At 32.5% G+C, this 14,856-nt stretch overlaps 1 protein-coding gene across 1 annotated transcript in view; it reads left to right on the top strand.

Annotated features, from left to right (window-relative positions):
* Positions 1–1,031: 1,031 nt before the first annotated feature.
* Lim3 (Lim3 homeobox protein) overlaps positions 1,032–14,856 on the top strand; it is a 110,150-nt gene continuing 96,325 nt past the window's right edge. The window contains exon 1 of the mRNA XM_076376349.1: positions 1,032–1,302. Within this exon, the coding sequence (XP_076232464.1) occupies positions 1,032–1,302 (271 nt within the window). The remainder of the gene's footprint in view (positions 1,303–14,856) is intronic.

The raw sequence follows: 14,856 nt of genomic DNA, 5'->3' as shown, positions 1-14,856 counted from the left end.
GGTGACAGAAGAACCTCTCGTAGATCTGTTGCCATCGACAGTTATTTAATGAAAAGAAACAAGATTACGACGGAACTTTGCCCGATTGGTCGATAAAAAGACAAGAGGCATTTGTTTTCTTTGACTACATTTTAAAACATTAAAATACGTTACAAGTGACTACTTTGATCGTGTTCGCAACTCAGCGTAAGTTAAAGAACCAAACAGACTCTAGAACAGAGAAAAGTGAATAGCAATTTTGTGTCTAGGACTGACTTTAATTTGATAATTAAGTGATTGTGTATAAATGGAACACGGAGTACATAGTAGAATGAAGCTGTTAAATCAGTGATTACGTAAAACAAGTCCAAAATTTTCAATATCAGTAATTACTGATCAAAACTTCTTTTATGCACTCTATATTTTCAAGAATCAATTATGGGAAAAAGTGATTTTGAGAATGTGAAGTGAGCTTGTTTTGGCGGGTTCGCGAAAGAGACTAAGTTCGTGGATTTCAGTGGATTCAAATTGTGTACCAAATCTCTAAGCTTCTTAATACGTGCAACTACTTGGTAAAATAACAAATACTTAAATATTTCTCTCCCTATCAAATCATAGCAAGCACTTGTTAATGAAATGTGACCGCGGAGTTCATTTCTCTAACGTCAAAATCATCTTAAAAGTAATCTTTGCATACATCCAAAGGAGGCAAGATCATCAATTCTCAATCTCAGCGATTATAACTTCACGATCTGAGAATGCTCAGATCTGAGTCATAATTCTCACAACAATCGCAAAGACAATTCATCGAATCGTGAATCGTAATTCTGTATCCGAGAAGAGACATCTTTGAAAAATTGATTTTGTCAGCTGAGAAGGCAAATACTCGGCGGCAGTTAATATTTCCGTGAGTGCCGCTTCTTGGTCTTATACTGGAGCTATACTTGCCGTACGCACCACTGCCGGGGGGTGGCGGAATCCTCCCGGCGGTGAGCAGCGGGCCAGCTTCAGGAGGGTGTCGTCCGGTACTGTTGGGTGGTGTCGATCTGTCGATGTCGGCAGCAGTGCAGCCGGTCGCGACGCTGCCGACGCTACCAAGTAGCGGTCCGCCGGCGCACAATCCGCTTCACCATACACCTGGGGGACTGCCTTTGCCGCCGTTGGGCTCGGCCCCGGTGATGATGCCCCGACCACCAGCAAGCACCATACCGTCCTTAGGACCCTCGTTACCACCCTCGCATCAGGACGCCGCCGACCTAGCAGAGGCTGCGCCTAACCAGGACGTCCTGTTAGCTCTGCTTGCTAGGAACAAGAACCTCGAAGGTAAGGACTATGTCAACGTTTTTGCATACCGTAATCCGCGGTACCCTGCGATCGCGCGATCCTATTGGTCGATCAGCATGTTACGTTCGGAACTGGGAGGAAAAGGGATTGAAGTGATGCGGAATTGCAGAGATTTTGAATGCTTGATGAATAAGGAGGTACATACGTTATTATGTAACAGTAAAAAGTAAACGTTAATAATTACGGTAATCTCTTGCCATAAACGTCTTAGAAATTATAAATTTTAGTTTCATTGTAAACTGATGTGCGACCTAGCAGACAAGATAGTTGAAGGAATGAAATAATAGGTATTTGTTATAAGAAAATATTTCATTTTTTATGATGACAGTGAGATTATTTCCATTTTTGAAAGTTGTTTTGAACAACTGTGGTTTATTTTCAAGTTTGAATATTTGTATGTTTTTAGATTTGTGTTTGTACCGGTATAGGATTAGGTGCCGATACGTTGTATATAAAAATAACAATATGGTTTAGCAACATATAGAGATTGTTACTGCTCGTTTAAAGATGCGAGAAAACACATTCATAATACGAGGGACTCACTAATATGCATAATTTAAAAAAATTATATTAGTAACTTTTCTGCAATCCTAATATTGTTTGTTCAGTGTAAACTATAATCTGCAGTTACAGTTTACATTATGAAAATTATTTTTTCCAAAATTATAATCGAAAATTTTAAACACTTGACTAATTAAACTATCAGCATATGAAACAATACAATTGCAAAGATTTGCAAAGTACTTAATATTTAAATTAATTAAAAATGTATACATTGTCTATGAGATACATAAATACTTATGTGTATTCTATGTAAATTCAAGAAACATATAGAGACATAATATTTCATAAAATATAATTACAAAATGTGCAGAGAAATGAAAATCATCGAAGGGAATAATGTATAGTGAACGAAAACCTAAACGTTAATAATTTCAAACATAACGTATCCTAAACGCCTTAAATATTTAATTGTAAGTATTTTATAATATTACATGTAATTCATTTGCATTAGCATTTCCGTACCCTTGAATCTATACATAGTTCAGCAAGAACACATTCAGAATTCTGCAGTCGAAGTCATAGAACTAAGTACAAATTTTCTGTGGTGTTAGGATTATAAATATGTTTGGCTATAGTTAGAAGATACTTTCACTGGTCTTCGTAAATTATTAAAATTGTAAAAGTAATTATTGAATGAAAATTAATCGGTAAAAATCAGATTTTTCATGGATAATGAGCTTTACATAAATGAGGCGGTAGTCGAAAAAAGCATGTTGCAATTATCTCCTTGGAGTTTTAAAGACATCTTGAGATAACGAGGTGTAGCCGACAATTTAATCGCTAGCGTGAGTTCTTGTAATATCGGGCTAGGTTACAATTTTTGTGCTGCATTACGCGAATAGTGTCTGCTTCTCGATAAGAACTCTCGATCCAAATAATCGATAAGATTAACGCCCACTTTGAGAACATACGTTTGTCATATTTGGGCCACTGTTTGGTTATTTTTACGTCTACTTCGGTATATTCGTTTTTCTTGATCGTACAACGATAATCTTTTAAAGCTAAATTTTAGTTTTGCGAGTGAATGATTATAATTTAATTCAATGGTAGAGTTAAATGACTTAATAAATGTGACGGTACACATATAGTAAAGAATTGACTTCGTCGCTGCAATGCAAGTTACTTATACCAAATTAAAGAGAAGTATGTACCTATATATGGATTTATCAATGTAATACGTGTGTCAGTAGTAAATATGTGATTTAATCTGTCATTTATCGCAATAAATGAAGATCATAACATTCTTCTAAAACATAACATATTAGTAAATATTATCGATTCATATAGATTATCAATATAAGTATAGAGGTATGACAGTCAATTTTATTCAATTTTTTACGAACGTGTAAGTAAAATCTAACAGTAAGTAAAGTTTGGTGAATCTGCAAATGAGTCACACCACCGCCGATTTCGATGATCTTTGGATATATTATAGAGCACGACATATTTTTCCTATACATATAATAGATGGTCGACCTTGGTTTTACAGTTATAAGCAAAAATCGAAATCGGTGATGGTGTGAGTAAGTTGACCCAGTGGACAAGTCCAAAAAAAGTCTTCCAGGCGATCCAATACCTTATAAAGACCCGATGGGTCTATGTTGACCCAGTGGAAAAGAGTAACGCGCACTAAACGATTCTCGAAACATAGTGTGCAAGATAGTTAGATGTAGGTTATCTTTGTCCACTGGATCAACTTAAACTCACTGGGTTCTTATAAGGTGTTGGGTCGCCTGGAGGATTTTTTTGAGTTTGTCCACTGGGCCAACTTATTTCACTAAGTAAAGATTTCGAAAACAATGCTAAATCATTAAAACTAAATAGTCCACCTCCTATAATATTAGTTATTGGGCCCGTACTATATTTCTAGAAACAACAGAAAAGCGACCGTCGCGTCGCATAGTGACGCATCGTACAATAAGAATTCAAAGTAGTAGTAGCAATAGTTGTTTGCAAATATCTCGGAAATTAACGCCGACCGCCTATTATATGTATAGGAAAAAGTTGCTCAGAATAATGAACTTAATAATATATCAAAAAATCATCGAAATCGAAGGTGGTGTGAAACAGTATTTGAATCGATGATGCATGGTGCATGATGTTAATAATGTAAGTGCTTTGGATTTTTTCAATCATTGTTATTTGTTGTTTATACGTAGAATATTGTCCATATTTATTTTATGCAAAATGGGGTAGGTATTAGTTTAGTTTCACATTCTATGTTAATTGGAAGTCGGTTATGCAACTCTATATCAGTTAAAGTTCATTTTACATGAAAGGAAGTGTACTATTTATAAATTTGCAGTTTATATTTGGAGTACATTAAATTGTTTAGAAACTTTTTTATCTTCTATTATGTACATTATAATACCTATATACTGAAGCACTTTATGTGTCTTATCTTGAAGTATAATACTAAATTATACTAATTATTAAAATATCAAGATTTGTGAAACATTAAAATATTTAATAAAATACTTTCAAATTTATGATGCAATCTGTATGTAGGCAAATTGATTACTGCTATAAAGAATCAAAACAAATTTCTTATCAAAATTCTTAAATTTTTAAATCGTTTTATTTATAATTTCTTTTCCATGATTGTAATTAAACGCAAGTATCGAACATACAAATGGAGCTTACTCTAAAATGCGTAACACATTTTGTGTTATCACAGTGAAGTCAAGAATTTCAAACATCAAAAACAAAATTATTAATAGACAATATTTGATCAAATTTACTTGTTTATGAAATGTATAAGTTCCAATTAATTCACATTATTACTTTGTTTTCACTATGTAATATTCTAACAAAATGTGTTCAACACCTACAGTTTTTAATGAAATATGCAATAGAAAGGACAAGGAATGTCCCCATTTTTTTTTAAAAATGTTAAATTTTACAGGACATTCTTCACTCCTTCATAAATTGTCATTTTTTGAATCACCCTTGTTTTGTTAAAAGGGCGCGGTGAGGGTGGTGGATATTTTAATAAGGTAAGTGCTGCAAGGCCGGTTGCTATGCCATTGGAGCGGTTTAATCATGTAATGTGTTCGAAGGCTCGGCCACCCCACAATCAATACGGTATTGCTTCAGGCACGATAGCGAATGTGCTTAAATCTAAACCTAAATCTAAACTTAGGCCCAAACACCAGGACCTGCGGAAACTGCAGTTAGCCGGTTAGCCTTTTCCAGTTTCTGCACCACTCGATTAAACGCGTCCATCTGCTAACACGTGCTTCTTACATTCTATTTCAACGTGTTCGACGAATCGTACGACTGTAATCTATATCTATTGTCAATATTTCTGAAATTTGTTGATCTAATATTATTAAATAACATAAAAGTGAACGAAGTTTGCCGTTGTCTTTGTCTTACATTTTATTATATTCTGTTCACTGAAAATAATATGTAAAGTGGTATCACTTTCAAGGGATCAACTTACAATTAGAAAGTGTATTGTACGGAGGCAAGGACAATAAGAACGTTAGTTTTCATAAACATGATTTTGTTATTGCTTCTTCTTTTGAGAAATAGTAAAGATATTTTGAGAGTAAAATAGGAAAATTGTTTTATTATGAGTAAAATGTCTTTTTACTCTTTAGGTTTGTTTAGTTGATTATAACCTGATTCGACAGATTTTATTTCCTCTATTAAATAATTGCTTTTTTTTCTATTTTTAGTTTGAAATTATAACATTCTTTATTAGTATCCAGAAAACTCCACATTTCTTCATCTTAAAAATGAAATTATAACGATCGTAAAAACTAAAATTTTAAGATCACGTTCATTATAGAAATTCTTTCACCTGTTACTAAATACTTCCTTGTAAATTTTTGATATTCTTTCGTCAAGGTGATCATGTTCTCATCCACATTCTTCAGCACTTTGTTTTTCCTGAATTATGAATTGATAGCATCTAGAGATCGATGCGAACAATTTCAGATTTCTTACTGTAAGTTTTCTACTTGTAAATTGCGTCTTCTGAAAATTATAATATGAGATATTTAAAAACACTTTCGAAGATTAAAATTTAAACACAGTCAATAAATCTTCTCTCTCCAGAATCTAATGAAAAGAAAATGATTGATTATATTGAAGATTAATATCAAATATCAGTTCCTAATGAATCGACGATTACAAGAAAAATCAATAATTAAATACTTTTCAGCACTTATTAGCACTCATTAGTGGCTAATGTTTCGGATACAGTATTATTGTTAATTAATACTTTTTGTCGACAGCAATATTACTTTGTCAATCTGATATGAAAGTACGATAATCTATTTATCAGAAATTTGTATTAAAATTTTCCAATACTTAGGTAAATTAAATTAGTGTGTGGTAGTGTACAATATGAAATGTAACTGATATTCCGTAAATTAAATATTTTCATTTGTTTAATTCTTTATTAAGCAAATATAGGACTTTCTAGATAAATATCAAATTGCAATTTATCGTTTCATATGTTATATTGAATTGGTAGAAAGTTCGTGTTGAGTTTCGACAATAATATAATTTAATAAACCTTACTTTACGTTTTCATCATTTCACTAATAAAAATAAAATTGTAGGTACATTACTTAATAAACCCGATATTATTCAGTTAATACTATTCAGTTCAATAGATTCAGTATATTTCTATATTAAGAAAGGTGCCAGTTTTTATCTCAATTCAGTAGTTGATAACGAAGAATGTCTACGAGAATACAAAAAATTTGATAACGTATTCAAATTTTAAATACTACAAATTAAAGAAAATTTCAATATTTTATGGCTTTATTTCCTTTAGCACAGTATAATAGATGACAAAAAGAAAATATTTAGATATAAGAGGGACGGAAGAATATACATTTTATCGCCTGCGCATAACATTTCTTCATAGAAAAACATGTTAATCATTTGCACATGATTCCATTCTATATCCTTATTAAGCAGAATAAATTAAAAAGAAAAAATTTATCCTTGATTTCCAAGAACAAGGTAAACTACTGCGCCAGTTTCTTTCAACTTTCCACTAGTATGAATACGTATACTTATCTCTTTTTGCACCCTACACGTTTGTAAAGTTGGAACCTCATAATTCTCCTTTCGCGCTTTCGACAAATGAAAAGGCCAAATTGCCACGCCAGAAAGCTCTCGCGGGGAACCGCTCAAGCCAGTTGCTGGCCACGAGGCAGGCGATCAAACGGCGGCGCGGCGATAAAACGCACGGAATTGAACGTGAAGGCGCAGCGTGCGAGCGAAATTTCGGACTGAGAGTCAAGGGGACGACGGTTCCATAAGGAACAAAAAGCTCCAATGAGAATGTCAAGCGTTTCTTGAGTAAATGGTAACTGTAGGAAAAGGTAGTTTATGGCAAACAGAAGTGAAATAAATGAGGGTGAGAAAGGACAGAAAAAACGTAGCTGGTTAAAGGCAGAAACGAGGGTGGTTGTTTTTTCGTATCATTTTTACGTATAAAGAGAGACTAGCTTTGCTATACTAAGGAAATTGTACTCTGTAACCTTTATGCTATGTAATTAATTTCTTCAATTATTCTTGAAAAATGTATCGCTTTGAAAGAGTCTCACAAGTGAGTGGATTTCAAATGTTAGACATAGTTATCTATAGTAAGTACCTGATGGTGTGTTTAAACCAAGCGAGCTAATGCTCGTCCTTCCCCTACTTTAACAAAATTCGAGAGATACCAGTGTTCTTTCATTCAATTCTCGATTTTAGTAATTCATAATAATTGAATTTTGGTGACGGTAGGAGAACAACAAACATTCGTTCGTTTGGTCTAAATGTACCATGAGATAGAGCTTTGTCGAATATTCTGGTGAAGTCTATAGTTGCGTTAGACTAAACTGGAATACAATCGCTGGAAACAGGCGACGACAACAACATTCCTCCTTTTTTTATCTCGTGGTGTAGAAAAAGAAAGCATGTTATGGTCGCCTGTTTCCAGTGATTGTATTCCAATTTATTTCGGACTTAAGAATAAATTTTAATGAAACGTAGACTGAAATTGAATCTTGCAGTGAATGGGTAGGCAACGACAGGCGTTCGACTATGGAAGGTAAATATCCTAGCAGCCAACTATGACCGCGGTACCTGAACCGCGGACATTAACCCTAATTTTATTTGATTTTAAATTTAAATTCTAATGTAAATAAAAATAAAAAATACCATCATAAAATAATGGGTATGTTCAGCAACTGGAACTCCGTAATTCAAGTATCGGTGCGTGTATTTTTGGATTGTTCACCTACTGGGACATTTGGCGTTTTAAACATTCAGATAATAGCCCTATAAACCTTAGCAAGAAGCAAGATTACTTTTTATTTTATAAAAAGTGTGTCCCAGCAAAAATAATCAGCTTCATTATCTTTTAAACTGTAGAAGTAATAGACAAATTTTTTAAATAAAAATTGTTTAATATTAAAGGGGTCATGTCCACTTCTTTGTAGGTAGAGTCGCTAAAGACATATGAAGGTCACTTTTGTTTTCCTAAATGGCATCCTACATTTTTCTGTTTATCATCTAGTTCTCAAGACAAATACAAATACATATAGCACAAGGTCATTCAAGATCATGCAACAGACATTATGAATAATAAATAAATTGATTTTCTTTAGATGTAATGTTCGAAATGTGATCCATTGGTATTAATGTAATGCTGTACATGTGTTGCTAGTTATGCGAGTGCTTTATGACACGTTTGAAGACACATTTACACTTACTTCTTATGAAAAACATTGATGAGCATGTTGTACAAGCGCAACCAGGATTTATTATACCGTGTGTTATTTCAAACATTACATCTAAAGAAAGTGAGTTCATTTATTATTCATTGTGTTATATGTATTTGTATTCGTCCTGAGGGCTATTTTGAGATACTAAACAGGGGAATGTAGGATGCCATTTAGAAAAACAAAAGTGACCTTTACGTGTCTTCTTGCGACTCCGTCTACAAAGGAGTGGACGTGACCATATGATGGCCCCTTTAATATCAATATATTATTTTTACAAAATTTTTCTGTTACTGTTACAGGTTAAAAGATAATCAAGATGGTAATTTTTACTGGGACATGCTGTATACAGATACATATGTAGTTATCCTTTGATGAAAAATAATGAATCAAGTGAAATATTTGTAAAAATGACGACATATTAACCTTAAATAGTCAATTTTATTCTGAACAATGTATCACTTTGTTAAAATTTGTAATAGAACTTTCTCTAAAAAATATAACTACTTGGACATACAATAAAACCATACGGAAAGACTCACAATAATTTACCGTGTAGTTTCCTTAGAAAAGAATCTCAAAGAAATCAATTTCTTACCAAGGACCTTGCATCTTGTTGATGTAAGGTAATATTTTTGTAACTGTGTGAATATGATCCTTATATAAAGAATCTAATGAATAATTTTATGACTGGGTGTGCCTTGCGAGCTATGACAAAATACATAGATAGTTGTCGCGTGCATACATATCTCTTCAATTGTAACAGCTTTCTTGATAAGTGTGACATGTATAGTTGAAGGTGAGATATTATAGCGATTCCAGTAAAACAGCAGAGTATTGGTTCTTCGCATTTCTACAGATGCATCTATACCAGCAACGTTTGCAAAGTGTTCGCGAATAGTATGGAAATTAAATTTTCTAAAAATCGTTTTTTCGCGTATCTGTTCGCATACTGTTTTTGGTATTCGCGAAAAAAAAGAGTAAGGGTGATGAAAAGTATGCTTAACAATCGGTGTTGCAGTGGCTAACCAGGAATCCAGGGATGAACCAACATATATTTCTGCTATTTCAAATCTAACGCATTTTTATTATCAAATTTCAGGTTTATCAAAAATTTAAATTTCGATTAAACTAATTTATAATTAAGTTAAATTCGTTTAAATTTCGTTTCATACTTTTAAAGGAGAATATGTAGTATGAAATCTACTAGATTAAAAATTTTTTGTAAACCTAACATAGAATTAGCAATATCTTTACATTTAATATAAATAATAGTAAACAAATGAATAAACCTACATAGTTATACAAAGTGCAAATTACCTCTTCCCCAGATAACAGTTATTTCTTGTTGTAAAAAAAGCACAATATAAGCATTTTAAAATTCTAACTTGTTAGAAGAAACAAAAATTTGCTACAAATACACACATATATTTTACATTTGCTCTAATTTCAAGTGACAGTTATAATTGCGCGCACAAACAAATATTATAACGACGTGAACATTAAAGTAATTATTTTTCGTAAAAATATTTGAGGATAAAAAACTGTAAGTACTTGATCATATAAAAGAGAAAAAGAATAGTCACCGTGGTTTTGTTGCTCATCGATTATAGTAGAGGAGTGTAATAAATTTTCGTATGTAATAAAAAGTTGGCCTATCCTTTTTCTTCTGTACAAAGAAGCAGGAATGTTTTCCCACCTACATTTTTCTCAGAGGAAAACTCGCGGACCAGCGCGGCTAGAGAAAATTGCTTTCCAAGTCGAAAGTTTCTGCGGTGGCGGTGGTTTTTCCTATTTTTTTATGGCATTGCCACATCTCCACCACCCACATCGGAATGCCGTGAAACGAAAACCCCACTGGCTGCTCTTTGCCGCTCCTCTTTCGTTTTCTTCCTCTTCTCGCCGTGACTTCGCCCCGAGCGACCACTCATTTTGATACATCGGCCCTGGAACGTCGTTAAACACTGGTTATCGACCCGCTATGACCAGTTTCTGTCTTTATAAGGGAAAATTATTAGGCGCCCACATATTGATGGCCGTTCATTGTACCATTCTAGCCACTTGCCAGAAGGAATTACGTAGAGTATATAAAAGGAGGGTGCAAGACTTTTCGAGCACATAGTGTCCGCAAAGGCAAACATTCTAATTTAAAACTTCAATGAAAACTGATAGAAATAATAGATAACTCTATTTCTATTTTATGGTTTATTTAAATCATTTATTTCTTGTGTTTTAAGTCGCATCAACTTTTGAATCATTAGCGACTGTAAACTATTTTAGAATAATTTGAATATTAATCTGAATTATTTCGAAAACTTATTAAGGTTTTCTATATTCTCTTTGTGAAGATTGTCTTTTAGTAGGATTTCATTTTAAAGAAATTTTGATAATTATTGTACTTTGATTAGTAGAGTAATATGTGTTCTAGTATCATTGTTACAGTTAAATCAAACAGATATCGGTTTCTTAAATAATATAAATGGATGATTTTAGTATGACCGATTTTGGAAATTGTTGCTTGCTCTGTTCTTAATAGTTTGAAAAAATTTGTGGTAATTTGGAAGATAATATTTGGAAAGACTATAATATAAAGGAAAGCAGACTTGTTCCATTATGTCTTCCACTCTATTATGTGTGTAAATACTTCGTTACGAACAATCACTCTGAACATCTACAAAATCATGTTAATTCATTGTTGATTGTCAACATAATACAAAGGCCATCATTTAAAATTTGGTGTTACATTTGATCATTTCTATAAAAAATAATACGTACCTACATATTATTTGATTTCATTGCTTAATATAAAAGAGTACGCCCAACTAGCTTTGATCATTGGACGTATATTTAATTAGTGTTATTAGTTACTACCAGATTACAAGATTGCAAGAAGTGTGCAGTATTAATTTTTCATAAAGATTACTGCATAACAGAAAGAATTTATACATTTGATATTGGATATGTCGTTTATTCTACAGAATCATCTTTGAGTTTCTAGTTCGTAACGTTTTATTTTTTTTTAAATGAAACATATAGATGTATATAATTATATTAAAATTTACATATTATACAGAAATGTTAACACTGCGTAGGTTAACATCCAATACATTATAAAAAAGAAAGAATAATTCCATTCATTTGATTAGTAAATATGTATTACAAGTAGTAGTACTTATACATATTCTTTAATGGCGTCAATAAATGATTTCTGGAAACATTTTTTATTTAATAAGTATTAGGTAGTTATCTAAGCATAATAATTGCAATGTAAACTCTTGGTCCACAAACCCTAAAAATATCTTATATCTGACGTTCAAATTCAGTCTTCCTTTATGATATCGTTTTAAAAAACCTTATTCATTGGTTTTACAGAGCGGTCTCATTTTAAAAACCGAAATGTTTTTCAGTTTTTTAATTGGCCTCATAAAAGATAATCCAATTAAATTTCAGTTTTATAAATATCCTCGAAATAGACATCATTTGTTCCTGAAACCGAATTTTTTTTGGTGTCCAAGAATTTGCTTATTTTGATATTAAATTAAATAAAAGGTATTGATAAAATACAGTCCTTTACATACGAGGTGTAACCTGCATACATTTCAATATCCTAGGAGGTGGTAGGATACCTTAATTGGATCACAAAGTGTCTTATAACATAGTGTTCGATCTGCTTTCGTTTTTTGGTAATAACACCTTAAAGTTAGCACTATATTCTGAAGTGAAGAGTAGCTCGTGCTTTTCGACGAAACAAACACATTGAAAGAGTTCGTTGACCAAAAGAATTCGGTTGCTTAGCAAAGTTGTGTTTGTTTGGAAAAGTCCTCAACATGTGTTAAGACCCTCATAGACAAAAGTTCTTCAATTGGACTCCTATTATAAACAGTCCTTAGGAACCGAATATCATCCCTGATAATAATTTTGATCTCACATAGAAACCCAAAATAAATTTGATAGTGCTGAATGAGAGAAGAGTACCGAAAATTTATTTTGGTTCTAATTTAATTACTTAATATCAAGAACCGTATTTTATCTATATTTTTTATTTAATTCGCTATCAAAATAAATAAATTCCCGAACCCACAAAAAAATTCGGTTTCAATACTGAATACCATCCCTGCATGTAGGTATAGTGCTTTGCTGACAAGATGAGTCTCGGCAACAATACAGATCTATTGATTTCGGGGTTCACTTTGCCAGCGGAACGCAGTACCTATGTCGTGCAAATTTTAAGAAGTTTTTATGTTTGGAGCGTAGTAATATTATTTGTGATGTATAATGGCTTTATGAAATTATCAACTAAGGACTCGGATTAGTTTATACCAAATATTCTGCTAATTATTGACTTTTTTCACAGAGTTTGTTAACGTCATTCTGTCACAAGAAAATATTTATATTCTATTGACTAATATTTATTGTTTAGTAAATGTAAGATAAAGTTTATAATTATTAGTTGCATTATTTAATATAAAGTTGAAAATTTTGAATGCATTCATGTAATTTTTTGCAAAAAGTAGCAATGCAGAACATTTAAAAATTACTATGTTTCTCGGATATACATGTAATCTCCGAAAAAATTGTTAAAAGTTAGGACCGTAATCTCCAGAAGTTTAAGAACATTTATTGAAACAAGATTTGTCTGTTTCTTTTATTTAGGATTCTATTTTTTCAGTCAATATCTGCTCTTGTAAATGAAGGATAGAAAAACTTGTTATAAATATTAATATAACTTTTACATTTGTAAATAATCTATAGAACAACTACATTCGTTATTAATACGTATAAATATACCTATAGATTAATACAAGCGAGTAATAATTATTTATATGAAATATAATTTCCTATGATATAATACCTACACATATAATATCGTACAATGGGCTGAAAAGAAACACAACTCTAATAGTAAATACTATTTAGTATTACTATTTACTATTAAACTCATGCATACTGTTTACTGTCACCTAGAGTTGTTTCTATTTATGGTACTTGTATAATATGATCAGGTTAACGCACCTGAAAAGTTCTAAGAAAGACTTGAAATATAATCAAATTTATATGTGTAAAAAATAATTATAAATCATGAAATATACAAGGTTAAGAGATAATAATATTTACACCCTTGAATTGACCATACTACATTTCCCGTAAAACAATTTTAAAGTTACGAATAAAATATTTAAAGCTTCTGTTGAGATATTACCTTCTTGATCGAATTAATTACAACACTAGTGAAGATAGCAGTAAAACAATTTGAAAGTAATCGACACATTTCAACAAAATCCATTAAAAGTCAGAAGTTTCATGATAAGATTTTTCGAGGTCAGAATATCATAAATTAACGCAAGCCGGCGAATAAATTTGAAAAGTCCGTGTGTATCCTGGATCACGTCGACGTGTAGTTACGACGCTGTAACTCGACTGCGACATGCGCCGGCGTAAAAAGTTGGAAAATGGCGCGACGTGAAGTGGTGTTTCACCGCGACGCGTTCCTGCTGCGAAAATTAATGCGATGATAAAAAGCGCCGCGAGGACACACAGGAAGGCGAGTGGCGTGTAAAGTATCTCTGGGAAAGGAACTGTTCCTGGATTCTTCAGGCACGCGTCAAGCTTCGGCATCAAGTTACAGCGTCTCACCCCGTGACTATTACAGCGCTTCAACTTTTTTCCTGTCGCCACCACTGGTCGACTGAAGCAGCCCATTTCCGGTCTGACATTTCGAATTCAAGGTTTGATCGATAGTTTCTTTTTTCTGAGTTGTTCTTTTCGCTTTTAATCTCTAAATATACTCGTGGGATTATAATTTACCGTCGAAAACTATGATGTAGTGTCCTATGATCGTGAGAAGACTTCTATACTCTGGGATGATAAGACGGGTAGCAATGTAGAAAGTTTAGTTTGAATTTTTTCATTTCATACATATTGGGAAACTTTGTTTTGAATTTATTTTCTTACCTTTACTTAGATGTACTTTTATTAATATTGTATGTGTACAAACAAAAACGTATATGTACAGTTAATGGTAGGTTCGAATCTGGCATAATTGTATTTAAGAAAGTTTTACAATTTAGCAATTAAAGAATTAAGAAATATGCGTTTATAAGTTTATATTATTTATAAATGAATTTTTCCACTGTAGGTCACATGTGTCTTTCTGTACATAGTTCTTTTTTCTTCCTTGTGTCATTACACGGAAAAAATTGTGCCAATACTGCTTGGGCCCGTTGCAGACGAGCAT

This window comes from Calliopsis andreniformis, chromosome 1, assembly GCF_051401765.1.
Source record: "Calliopsis andreniformis isolate RMS-2024a chromosome 1, iyCalAndr_principal, whole genome shotgun sequence".
In the NCBI taxonomy this organism is placed as follows: domain Eukaryota; kingdom Metazoa; phylum Arthropoda; class Insecta; order Hymenoptera; family Andrenidae; genus Calliopsis; species Calliopsis andreniformis.
The sequence above is the reverse complement of the archived record's forward strand: the minus strand, read 5'-3'. Positions and strand labels throughout refer to the sequence as shown.